Below are 13,784 nucleotides of genomic sequence, written 5' to 3' on the forward strand. Positions count from 1 at the left end.
TATAAGTGTCGGAGCCCATTGAAATTAACAGGGATCTTTTGATCAACTTCAGTGGGAAACAGAACGATCCCTAAGGAACTGATCTCTCATTCTCCTTCCCAAGTATTTATATGGTCCACATCACCATAGTATCGGTCCATCAAAAAGGAGGGGAAGGAGGAGGAAAGCCCATCTCATTCCATACAACTTAAAACGCAGAAGTAAGAGAAACTGTAGGTTACACATTTTTCTTTCTGACTTTTGTAAGACTATAAATTATCACTAGTCTCTGAGGTGCAAATGGCTACTAAACATTGTGTCATTTGTTTGCTCTAGGCCCTTAAATACTTGTTTGCTTAAGTTTCTAAGAACTACCCTTCTGAGCATAGCCATCTTGTTCTCAGAACTCAGTTCCGTCTGTGAAAGAAGACCCACTAATTGTGCTCTTTTACGAAGAATTGATTTTTGTTCCTTCTTGTTGCGTTTCTTTAATATAAAGTTATTTTAGATGGAATGTATGTTTTTCCTCTTTGTATATGTAGACATAACAGTTTCCACAATGCAACACTGATGGTACCTGGTGAAATGAGTAAATTTCATGCTAAGATCATCAATTTGGCAGTAATGTTCACCTTCTCTTCTCCCTTCACAACACATACACATTATTCACAAAACTTTCAGTTTCCCTTAATTCAAAATGTGCAAAATTGTACTGGGGAAAAGTGGATTCATTGTGTCTTTTGTGAAACCTACAGATCGTATTTTGCTGGGTTTGCTGCTGCAATTTTTTTTTAAACTGCTCTAATTCTACCCTACCCTCAAAAAAGAATTTTTTACTTGTCAGTTCAGCTTTCATCACAAAGTACATTATAACTTTAGCCTTTCTTAAATTAAATAAAAACTCTTTGGAAGGAGGCAGAACTGGGTTAGGTATCCACAAAATGTGTGTGCGTTACACACATTTGGACAGTTTTCAAATGTATATATTTGAAAACTGGTGCAGGTCAAGGTTACACTTGCTTTACCTAAACTGCATATAACACATTTAAGTTTTGCATCTGAGCACAGATAAGAAACTTAAATACCATAGTACTAAATCTCTTGTGCCAAAGCCCCAGCTGGTATAAATCAGACCAGCTCAAGTGAAGTTAATAGAGCTACATTAGTTTATATCAGCTGAGGATCTGGCCCAGGTTATTTTAGCAAGGATTTGAACTTCTAAAATGATTTAAAAAACAAACCTAGTAATAGTTTTGGTTTAACATTGCCAGATTGACAGACCTGATGAGTGATTCCCGCAACCTATCCACAGAACAGCTTAACCATGTGTGTGAGTGAAAGACAGGAAGAGAGAAATGTCTTTGGAACACCAAGATTATTTTGCAATGCTGCATGTATGGTATGTTTATGTTATTTGTAAAGAAGATTGTGTCAAAGAATTTGAGAATGAAAAAAATTGATTTGGGTCATCCAGTCTGTTTTTCTGCCAGAGAAGGCTCATCCGCTACCATTTTACTGGTGTTTTGTCCAGTTAAATTTTAAGTCCCAAGTGCTGGGGCTTTCACCACTTTCCTTGGGAGATTACTGAGCAGCCTAATTGAGCTCACTGTCAGGGAAATGTTATGTGTGGATATAGCAGATTATCAAAGTCAATACTTGGGAAGAAAAGGCTACTTCTTTATTTTAGCTTACCTCATCAGAGCCAGATCCAAAAATCAGCAGGTCAAAAGGAATTGCAGCAACCATGTCAATTAGGAACCAGCCTTTGAAGTAGTGAATTGCTATTTTTGCTGGGTCACTTACCACTTCTTCATTCTGGTTTACATATGTTGTTCTGAAGTTTATTAGAATGTCAATGATAAACATAATATCCACAATTAAGTCTACCACATTCAGTGGGCTGCAAGAATATCCACACACTCGTCTCTTCTGTTCTTCGCTATCGTTCAAAAGGAAGGCCGCAGAGTAAGGAGTGAATATGGCAGTATATATCACTAGCAACAAGATGAGCCAGTCCCAGACTGCTTTGAAAGGACTGTAGTGCAATATAGTAAACTTGTTGATGCGAGGTGTCTGGAGTTTATATTCTGGCAGAACATCTGCTCCTAAGGATAGAACCTAGAACAAGAAATATAGCATGTAAAGAATTAACAAATCAGAGTAAAACAATCTGTGCATATTTAAAAAAAATATAGCAAATATAGTGAAATAGTTAAACTGTATTGTGTTATTTAGACCTGGAGGTTAGGTCCTGATTATACAGTCCTTATGCAGTCAAAATTTCCATCTAATCCCACTCTACTGCCAAGTAATATTTATTACATTTTTGGAAATTAGATCATAAACAGCCATACGGGTCAGACCAAAGGTCCATCTAGCCCAGTGTCCTGTCTTCCAACAGTGGCCAATGCCAGGTGCTTCAGAGGGAATGAACAGAACAGGCAAACATCAAGTGATCCATCCCATATTGCGATTCCCTATTTCTCGCAAATAGAGGCTAGGGACACTTCAGAGCGTGGTTTTACATCCCTGCCCCTCCTGGCTAATAGCCAATGATGGACCTATCCTTCATGAACTTATCTAGTTCTTTTTTTAACCCTGTTATAGTCTTGGCCTTCACAAATCCTCTGGCAAAGAGTTCTACAGGCTGACTGTGCGTTGTGTGAAGAAATACTTCCTTTAGTTTTAAACCTGCAGCCTATTAACTTCATTTGGTGACCCCTAGTTCTTGTATTATGAGAAGGAGTAAATAACACTTCCTTATTTACTTTCTCCACACTAGTCATGATTTCATAGACTTCTATCATATCCCTGCTTAGTCGTCTCTTTTCCAAGCTAAAGAGTCCCAGTCTTATTAATCTCTACTCATATAGAAGCTGTTCCGTACCCTAATAATTTTTGTTGCCCTTTTCTGTATCTTTCCCAACTCCAATATATCTTTTCTGAGATGGAGCGACCATATTCTAGAGGAGGGTGTACTATGGATTTATATAGAGGCAATATATTTATTTTCTATCTGATTATCTATCCCTTTCCTAATGATTCCCAATATTCTGTCAGCTATTTTTGACTGATGCTGCATATTGAATGGATGTTTTCATAGAACTCTGACTCAAGATCTCTTTGAGTGGTAACAGCTAATTTAGACCGCATTATGTTTTCCAACGTGCATTACGTTGCATTTATCAACACTGAATTTCATCTGCCATTTTGTGGCCCAGTCACCCAGTTTTGTGAACTCCCTTTGTCACTCTTCACAGACTGCTTTGGACTTAACGATAGGAAGTAGTTTTGTATCATCGGCAAATTTTGCCACTTCCCTTTTTCCAGATCATTTATGAATATGTTGAACAGTACAGGTCCCAGTACTGATCCTTGGGGGATAACCTATTTGCCTCTCTCCATGTAAGAGCTGACCATATATTCCTACCCTTTATTTCCTATCTTTTAACTAGTCACTGATCCAGGAAAAGATCTTCCCTCTTATCCCGTAATAGCCTACTTTGCTTAAGAGTCATTGGCGAGGGACATCATCAAAGGCTTTCTGAAAATTTAAGTACACTATATCCATTGGATCCCCTTGTACACCCTTGTCCACATGCTTATTGATCCCCCCAAAGAATTCTAGTAGATTGGTGAGGCATGATTTCCCTTTACAAAATCCATCTGATAATTCTGTTCTTTACTATAGTTTCAACCAATTTGCCTAGTACTGAATCTTTCAAAAAGGTACAAATTAAAAAGGTATGTATTAAAAAATGAAAAGCTACCTGGAATGAAATCTTAGGGGAAAAAGTAATACCCTACGAGATAATCATTGTGTGCTTTCATTTCCTTTTTGATTAGCTATTCAAGTTTTGAGATTTTAGCTGGTACAAGATCAAAGTGAGACAACTTCTCCCACAATAATCTTTTAAAAATCCTTATTAGCTCATCTATTTTTGTTTAATTTTTCAGCAGCAAGTGTTTTATAACACTTAGATCCTCTCTTTCGCCACCTAAGCAGCGCTAGTTGTTCAATAAAGATCTACTGTGAAAATGTTGAGAGAACACTAGGGTTAATAATTACTCTTCTCATTTGAAAAGTGAAGCAGGGAATGATTAAGTCATCCACAAGATTATATGGTATCTTTAAGCAGCCACTAAACACCATGCTGAGGTGATGGTGGAGGATGTTCATTATTATTTATTTTTTAGCTGGGACTTAACTAATGGAACTTTTTTTTTTTTTGCACTAGAGACATTAGTCAATAGCAAACTGAATCAGAGACATTGTACAGCATCTGAAGCAGGATTCACCCTTTCAGACCCCCATAATGTGACATGACAAGAATAAATCAGCTGTTTTCTTAGTATTAGAGAACAATGTGTGTGTGTGGTCGGGGGGGGGGGTGTAAGGTGAGGGGAGGAGAAACTGCTATGCACTTTATAAATAACACAGTCCTCCTGTTAGAGTTTTGAGACAATGAAAGAAATGGATTAGACAACAAGAACAATAAAGCTCTCTTCACAATTTTTTGTCAGTTATATGAAAATTCCAACCAATGTGCTGTATTGCTGGAGAAACAATCAAGCTCCATTCTTTTCTCTCCTACTCTAGTGTAAATCAGGAGTAACTCTCCACTGAAGTCAGGGTCTGATTCTCTTTTCACTTACACTGGTTTATTTCTATTGACTTCACTGCAACTGAAGAGTATGAGAGCAGAATCAGGCACAATAAAGTAACTGTAGTGTATAAGTGATGCGAGATCAAACACAGATCCAGTGGTTTCACATATAGTTTCTTAGACACAGGTTGACTGGATGATTTGTGTGATTGATAGATAATGTATATAAAACTTTACACTACGATCAGAACAACAAAAGTGATTATTGCCTGAAATTCATTATCTGATTTTTTGTTTGATGGCCATGTGGGTATCTTGTCTTCTCAAACCAGTCAAAATGGACAGGTGTTCATATAAAAAAGAACACCCACCCACTACCAGCATCTGTACTGATAGTATCAGTAGATTGTGGCTAAGAATTAAGACTAATTTATTCTCTATCTTCTACATGCCATCCCTCTAAAGTGAAGGCACTGCTTTGTCCAGCCTGTATTTATTCTTTAGCTAGATGGATGGACAGCTCCAGATACTGATGCCCTCTCAAGAATGAGTTCCTTGTGGAATCTTAAGGTATAAATACCTTTTCCTCCCCCAGGTGCACATGATGGGTCAATGCCCCCAACTAGGCCAGCCACTTTCTGTTGCCCCTTGGCTCTTCTCAGGTATGTGTCTCTCTCGTTATAACCCAAATGCAGTAAGGACCCTTAAAGGAGCCCCATCCTTTTTTCCCTGCTGCCCAAACAAAGATTCACTGCATTCAGTGGCTGTAGGCACATTTTCTTTACACTAAAATACTAAACAATGAACTCCACTACATCACAAAAGATGCTTAATAAATGTTTGGTGACCAAATTTGTTTGGACTCTGAGACAATGGATCAGGATGTAAAGAAATAAAAATTGATTCTTTAGATATGAAAATGCTTTGAGAATGTTGCTTTGCACCATGGCGTGCCAGTCCTGCTCCAACTGAGATAAAAGGATATTTTTGCCCAGAACAAGTGTCTATACTTGTCATTATGAAACTGAAGAAAATATCATTTCACTTTGTGGTTGCTGAGGATAACAAGGAAGAAGTGACAGACGGGAAAAAAAAAAACTACTCACAATTTCAGCTGATGATTTACCAGCACTATTAGCTGCAAAGTATCATTTTGGTTTGGAAGGATGCATTTTGCTAGACTTTGAGCATCCACAGTAGAAGTATTTTCCCCAGAGTGGAAAGTCCTGTGTAACAGGAAGCCTGACAGCCTGGTAGTTAGAGTACATTACTTACAGCCCCTTGCTTGGGTGGGTGACTCAGTCTTTAAGAGTGGTGGTGTGTGGGGGTGTTAGAGGGACCTGGACCCTCCCTTTCCACAATGTCCCAGCCAAGGGCTCTGTGACTGTAAACCCCTGAACAGGAGCAGCCCTCCTGGTAGGAAGTCTAAACCCGCTGCTATTTCTCACCAGTGTCTGTTCAGTTTGGGCATGGCCCCTCTAGTTCAATTTAGTTGGGCAGTCTGCTTCCTTTTGTAGATCTTGAAGGGCATCTGGTTCCAGGCTCCTTCAGGCAGGGCACCCCTAAGCTGGTGAGGCCAAACTCTACAATGTTCCTGGGCTTCACCCTCTCAGTTACCTCCAGTACTGGAGGCTCCTAGGTCTCCTCCACAGTCTCCCATGGCTGAGGAGACTGTGCTTCCTCCCAGGTGGCCATCTTGGAAGGCACTTAGTGATCTTTCCCCTCAGTTAGGAAAACAGCTACTTCCTGCCCCTCCAACAGTCAGCCCCAAACTGAGCCTGGCTCCCTCCTTTTCTCTTCCCTCCAGGCCTGGCATTGGCTGCAGGCATAATAGGGCAGGGCTAGCTGGGCCCAAATTCTCTCTTTAACCCCTGCTGTGCTGGCTGGCAGTTTCTCTGCTTCATCATGGTCTGGTTCTGAATTTTTTTCATGTCAGCTTATGCCATTTATTGCTGATGAAAATAAAATTCTGAGCTGGGATAAACTGCGTAGTTTTATTGACTCTAATGGAGCTATAGAAATTTACATCAGCTGAGAATCTTGTCTCAAGTATTTAGAATTGGTAGGATTAACCATCTACTGTCTACCTACCTCTTTCTGAGGTATCTCCCCCTTATATGTTCAGTCTGGGGTAACAGCAATTGTCAAGATGGAATACATTACAGCAGTGTAGCAAATCTGCAATTGACATTCCCCAGTGAGTGAGCAGTCAGGATCCAAACATCTCTAAAGTCATGTAAGTGAGTTTATCCCAGAGGTTGAAGCCCTTCTCTGCCTCCTTTCTGTCTTTAGTCTCTCTGAGATTAACACAGTAGTTCCTCTGCCAGTGAAAAAAAAAAGAATATATTTGAAGGCAATGGAGGACTGGGAGTGATAGCAAAAACAAAGCAGACAGCTACCTAGGGTAGCAATAACATAGGGGGCTTCCAAAATAAAATGAAAAAATAGTCCTGTCAGCTTTTACTGTTTAAAACATGATTTAATTACTGGAGGAGGAAGTCCCAGTACTGCGCTCCCCAAACATGATCTTTCACTTTGGGGGGAATCTCATGCCTGTCTCCTCATGGAGAGCCTTTCTGTGACGTGGCAGTTCTACTCTTGGGCTTCCCAAGGAGATCCTGCTCCTGGGTGGGGTCTCCTGGTGAAGAGTCAAAGAGGCACACTAGGATGTTGTGTAGCGTGCCAGTCAGCTTTACACTGACACTGTGTAGTTGATTTATGCCAGGCAGGTTATGTTCATAGATTCCATACTGCTGTGTGAAAGTTGTTTCAGGGAAATACTAAGATTCAGGAAATCTTGTCAGAAACACTGACCAGTTGGCTTCTTTTCTATATTTGGTTTCCTTCCCATTTTCATAAAGAAAGAATAACTAGGGCTCGGGTGATCGGTGAGGCGCAGTGGGGCTCAGACCACCTGCTGTCACCACTTACCTCGTGTGCTGTTTTCAGCTTAGGGAAATATGCTCAGCCTAGAATGTGGCCACTGACCCATTTCCTCCCAGGTGACCAGAAGAGAAGTCTATATACTATATAAGTCCATGCTGGTGCAGGATCTTTTGCCTGGATCAGGTGGGGCAGCACATACCCATCCACCCACGGAAGTGGTGAAATACTGGATTTTGTCAGGATCCGGTGGGCGTTGCCAGATTGACCAATGCGAAGTGGGTTTTTTTCCACCTTCCCCATAGCAGCTGAGGGGATTTAGTTGGGGGTGAACATGGAACAGGAGTTAGGTAATGATGTTGCAACTCATAATATAAATGTGGGGTGGATGTCCAGTGCAGATACTCTGTAGCAAAGGGATGTGGTGATCAGATAAAAAAGGATTGGTAAAGGATTTAAAGGAGGTATTCTTTGAAGGAGCAGAAATGGGGGCAGAGAGGGGGGAGAGGGGGAGGGTGTAGGGCTCCAATGACTGGTCCTGTAGGGAGCCAAACCCCCTCTCCTTTATAGCCCCCTCAACCCTTATTTGAGGGGGGAATGGTGAGGTCCCAGCAGTGGGTTGGCTGGGGACCAGGATGGGTAAGGGGGAGGACTGACAGAAGCCCCCTCAGGTATATACTGAAATGATTATGGAATTACCTACACCGTACACTTTTATCTAGTGGGTACTCCCAGACATTTAAGAATTTCTGCCCTGGGCCACAGTGAGTCTAACCCTGGCCCTGCCGCATAGGACTGAAGCTGGAGCTTGAGCAACTTAGCTTTGCAGGGCTCCCAGTGGTGTGAGGCCCTGGGCAATTGCCTTGCTTGCCACCCCTTAATGCTACCATGCCAGGCAACCCCATTAAAATGAACTGGCAACCCACAGTTTGAGAACCGCTGCATTAGGTGCATGATCTCTGAGTACCATAGGTCTCTCTCCTCACATGAGGTAACCTCCCTCAGTTCTCAATTCTCCTGTGTGTTATCTCCATTACAGCTATCAAACTATGTCTAACAAGGACAATTTCTTCCCCTTTTGTCTCTATTCATAACATCACTATGAAGCCAGTACCACCTGAGCATCCTCAGGAGATGACTGAATTCAGAAATTACTATCTGAAAATATACTATATTACACAAGTGCCACTGAACAAATGACAATTAAGCCAACATTTGACCCCTGATGACAAGCATTACCAATGTCCTCAGGAACTTCTGAATTAGTTTGTGATTATTATGGCCTTTCAATGCCCATATTTCAATTGCCTTGATATCTTCTTTCTTGAAGCTGACCTGGATCACTAATAAGGCTACCCCAATTCTGAAATGATAAATAGCTGAGCTCCTTTTTGATTTTAATCCTCCAGAAAAATGTATTATACTGCCTTTAAATGTTTTTCAAAGGCTGGCCATTAAAGCACAGCTTCCCAGTCAGAAAATACCACTACCGAGAATTTATCAATACCCGTCTGATTTACCCATTTTTATCTGTTCCACTACATTAGAACTATACAGCAGAATATTGCATATTTATATCTAGTGAGAACATTTATATTCTGCTATCGGAGAGCGTGAAATACATCTGAGGTATTGTAAGCTAATATTGAATGAGTATTACTTTTTAATGTTAAGATTTCTAATTTAATGATTGCTATAACAAATCTGTTGCCATAATAAAGTGTGACCTCTTTGCATATCTGCCTATTTGGGACTTCAGATACTTTCTCATTAAAGCATTAAACAATGAGCTCAATATTTCTTTGTGTGCAGGACCAGAAATAGCACAGTATTCTTCTTTGAATATACCCGCATATTCACCAAATGACGAATGGCACACTATGGATGGGTGAACGTAAAAGACACAATACTTACATGAACATGTTTTAATTTCTTTTATTCTAGAAATCAGACTGCTACAGTAGCTCATGAAATAAAGGTTTTGTGACTATCCAGCGCTTAAAGCTTTGAGTTACGCTGGGAATACCACTAGAACAGGCTTTTTGGTTATTTTTCAGTAATTTATTTTCTGGCCTAAGCTGAAATTTGGGAGGTAATGAGTTATGTGCGAATGCAAAGAACCAAATATAAATCAGACTTTTATGAACCTAAAAAAAGTTAAGTATGTACTAACTGTTGGATTGATTCTTATTTTATCTGATCTTGGATTAATAATTATGCCTATAACATACAAACCATTTCACTGATGTTCCATGTTAGCTTTAGTTTGTGCTGCTGAATTTTTAAGCAATCCTTGTATTAGATCTATTTTAGGTTAGAAAGTTCAGAAACGAATTGTCACCTTTTTGATTTATTACACCACCATCAGTATGGTTAATTGCTTAGTGAGTAAGACATAGGGCCGAAGTCTATCATCTTTACTAAGGCTGGCTGCCTGATAATGATCACTCCTGTTTATCTCAACTGAAAAGCATCTGATTATTGGCTAGCTAAACAGCAGTGGTTCCCTTAACCCACCCCGCAATATTGATAATCTATCCAACTATACTCTTAGCCCAGCAGAAGAATCTGTCCTATCTTGGGGCTTCTCCTTCTGCCCCTCCACCCCCATGGACATGATACAGTTCTGTGGCGACCAAGAATCCTATTTTCAACGTCTCCGACTCAACGTCTCTGACTCCAGGAATATTTCCAACACACCTCTCCAAGGAGAGACTGCTGAATTGGAATTAATTTGCAAACTGAATACAATTAACTTAGGCTTGAATAAAGACTGGGAGTGGATGAGTCATTACACAAAGTAAAACTATTTCTCCTTGTTTATTTCCCCTCCTACTGTTTTTGTAAAGTGCTGGAAATGGCCCACCTTGGTTATCACTGCAAAAGGTCCCCCCACCCCTCCTCTCCTGCTGGTAATAGCTCACCTTTGCTGATCACTCTTGTTACAGTCTGTATGGTAACACCCATTGTTTCATGTTCTCTGTGTATATAAAATCTTCCCACTATATTTTCCACTCTATGCATCTGATGAAGTGAGCTGTAGCTCATGAAAGCTTATGCTCTAATCAATTTGTTAGTCTCTAAGGTGCCACAAGTACTCCTTTTCTTTTGGCTCTCCAACTCCTAGTTAGAGTTGGACATTTCTAAATGACATATTTAAGATCTAAGTTAATTGGACAGGACCATCGACAGTAGTCAGAACACTGTTCAATGACAGAGCTGGGTAGATCTTTAACAAAAATTCATATGGTACAGAGAAAAAAAAAGGCCAATTGATTGAGAAATTGCACCATATAAGTTATAACAAGATCTATGCTAAATTGCTATTTGCCAACCCAAAAAGAATAGCCATGGAAGTTGATTTTGACCTGTCATACATTCTGACTCTATTGCCTTCACTTCAGATTTACCCAGTGGAAGTGAAAGTAGCATTTGGTCTAAGATATATTACTGCTTCATATACAAATAGTTTATAATCATTTGTCTGAGCTTTCTGTGGTGATTCACAAATACTAGGTGGATATTTTATTACCTCCACACCTGCCGATCCTACTTGGCAACCCTTTGTTCTGCACTATTTTGTACCCTCATGCTTAAACATACTGTGACTTTCAGAACAATGCTACAGATTTATGGGTTGAGAGATATACTGGTAAAAGGGGATGTGTGTGGGTAGACATGAGCAGCAGGTGAGCTTTTACCTGTATGTTTCTATCTCAGTGTAATCTAAGTTCTTATTTTAGTGTTTTGGTACAATAGAGAATCTATTTCTATTTCTTCATCCTCTACACTCCAAGCTATTTTTTTAAAATAATTCTTTTATTAAAGTGTATTTAATGTCTGGTATTTAGATTCCTAAATAATAATCTGTTACATCATCTCCCCAAAAATATATGATGAAGCAGAGAGCAAATCTGAGCCCAAACTTGAAACCCACACCCACCACGCATGCATATGCAATGTGACTCATCTGCTGTATGCATACAGCTACTGCAGATGGGTTAGTGCCTTGAAATTACAGCAGCTGTATTAAACAATTATTGGGCTCTCTGACTGAGAAAATTTCCCATGGGTGACAAAGAACCAGCTGGATATTGCTGGTGTTTGCACAGTAGATGTGTGTTGGTGTCTATGAACATTGAAATCCCCAGAAATGGAATCACTAAATCAGAGAATTCATCCAAAAATATACTGCAGTGGAAAACAGAAAAGCAGGCCTTCTAATCCAAGTACTTTGATCTTCCATTTGAACAGAGTTACAAAGCTGTTCTGGGCATTATTTTTAAAATAGAACATTTTGATCTTAAGCCTTAGGAGTCTTTTCCTGATAGCCAGTCTGCAATTACTTTCATGTTAGCGTGTAACACATCAACAGAGCAACACCTATAAGCAGATAGATTTGTTGAATGTACTTTAATGAACTTTAAATTTTACCATAGTAATTTGTGGATTATCAGTGAAGGTGATGTTATGTACTGTTCTATTTTTAGCAAGCACTAATGACAGAAAAAGCATTAAGAGAGACATATCACTCAATTCTTTATGAATTGAGCTAAAGGAGCCTTTCAAGCTAATGCTTTAAAAACTTTAGGCTACAAATTGGGAAAGAATTAACACATTATTGATTGTTCTATCGACCACAAAACCTCTAAGCTGTTAACAAGCATTTATAAATCATCCAGCTAGCCATTAAGTACCACATTTGCAACAGGGGCTTAAATTATTATCATTTTCAGTCACTCAAAATGTAGTTACCATCATTGGTTGATGACCTGTCAGTGGAAAGAAGTACTCCCGCACTTGTTGATATTATCTCCAGGCTAGCTATTTTAAAGTATTTGGCCATTTATGAAAATCCTATATTTATTAAGATCCATTTAAAACTAGTTTGCTGGATGAAAAAGATTCAGATGTGATTAAAACTGAATATAAAAATAAAATGCAAAAGGAAATATGCAATGCATATGGTAAAGATAGTTAAATAGTTATGGTAATGCTTTGGTCTTACGCATGTAGAATGCACATTGTCAACACTGAAGAAGTTTCACACATCCAATGAAGGGTAAAAAGACATTTAGGAATCCCCCCTACAATGCATTTATTTGGTCTTCAGTATTATGCTAAATAAAAAATATGGCCTAGATTTTCTAGTATGATCTGTACACTTTGTACTGCTCAGACAGCTCACAGTAGAGATTTCCATTAGGAAACAGACAATGGAGAATTACAGAGGGGAACTTGCCACTAGCATAAAGTTAATGACTGGCAGTTCCTGTGGCATAAGGGAACCTGGGGGGTAAGGGAACACCACAGGAATGTAGTAGAACTCTGTTGCGCTGATCCTCCACTTGCATAGGCTACTCTAAAGTTACAGCTGGGCTGGCATTGAATCAGTAAGCATAAGTGGCTCCTTGATGGGCCCACCCCTACTCCTGTGCTGAATGGAGCTCAAACACATGGGAAAATTCAGCCCTATATTTCGGGACATTTTCCAAGGAAAGGAGAATCTCTTAGGTACTGTAGCTGATCAGATGCATGGCTGCAGAGCATTAAAAGCACATAACAAATATGTACAGAGTTCCTAGAATGTAGCTCAGTCTAGTAACCTCTAGAAAAATATGCAAAACTTTGGCAGGAGTAGGCCCTTTGCTTGTACACTCTTCTTCTGCTAGTGTTTGCTTGGGTTTCTAGCTATAATACAGGCTACTTTTTTATATCTGGAATAAATCATCGATCATCATAGCTTCCAGGGCTTACCTGGTGCTGCAGAAGTGTAACAAAGATGTAATAGGCCCTACAGTATATGTGGGAAATTATTGTCCTATAAAAAGCTTCTCTTTCAGGCTGCATCCACAGCCCTTGGAGGGAGTTGTAGTCAGCATGCTTTCTTAGCAAGAGAGTCTACTAGAGCAAATCACCTGGTCTTTAATGGTTTCTACTGGATGGCCATTAGCCCCAGAAAACAACAGATTAATATATCTACTGCTCTGTTCCAAAACCTAGGTGCTAATTGAAAGTCTTAAAGACTAGGCCAGAGAGAGAAGGTTTACTTAAGCTCACCAGGTTATACTCTTCCCTTGTTTACACCTTGGCAAGCCAAATGAAATTGAACCCTCTGAACTTCAGAAAGTTGTATGAATATATGAGAGAAGAACTTGTATGATCTTTTTTATTTCAGATAAAGGAATGGGTTACTTTAATATTAAGAGAACATGGTTCCAAAAAGCTTCTTCTCTATTTTCTGTCTATATGTGGGGGGATGGGTCTAGATCAGTGTTTCTCAACAACCGGTCCATGGACTAGAGTCAGTCTCTG

General features: G+C 39.6%; 1 protein-coding gene across 10 annotated transcripts in view; it reads right to left on the reverse strand.

The window, feature by feature from the left end:
- Nucleotides 1-13,784, reverse strand: part of KCNH7 (potassium voltage-gated channel subfamily H member 7) — a 343,414-nt gene that overhangs the window by 67,428 nt on the left and 262,202 nt on the right. For 9 of the 10 annotated variants that reach the window (XM_075117891.1, XM_048868489.2, XM_075117890.1 and 6 more), the window contains one exon: nucleotides 1,672-2,097. In XM_075117891.1, the coding sequence (XP_074973992.1) occupies nucleotides 1,672-2,097 (426 nt within the window). The remainder of the gene's footprint in view (nucleotides 1-1,671; nucleotides 2,098-13,784) is intronic. The other variant, XM_075117892.1, reaches the window with a different exon arrangement.

The sequence above is a fragment of the Caretta caretta genome, chromosome 11 (assembly GCF_965140235.1).
Source record: "Caretta caretta isolate rCarCar2 chromosome 11, rCarCar1.hap1, whole genome shotgun sequence".
In the NCBI taxonomy this organism is placed as follows: domain Eukaryota; kingdom Metazoa; phylum Chordata; order Testudines; family Cheloniidae; genus Caretta; species Caretta caretta.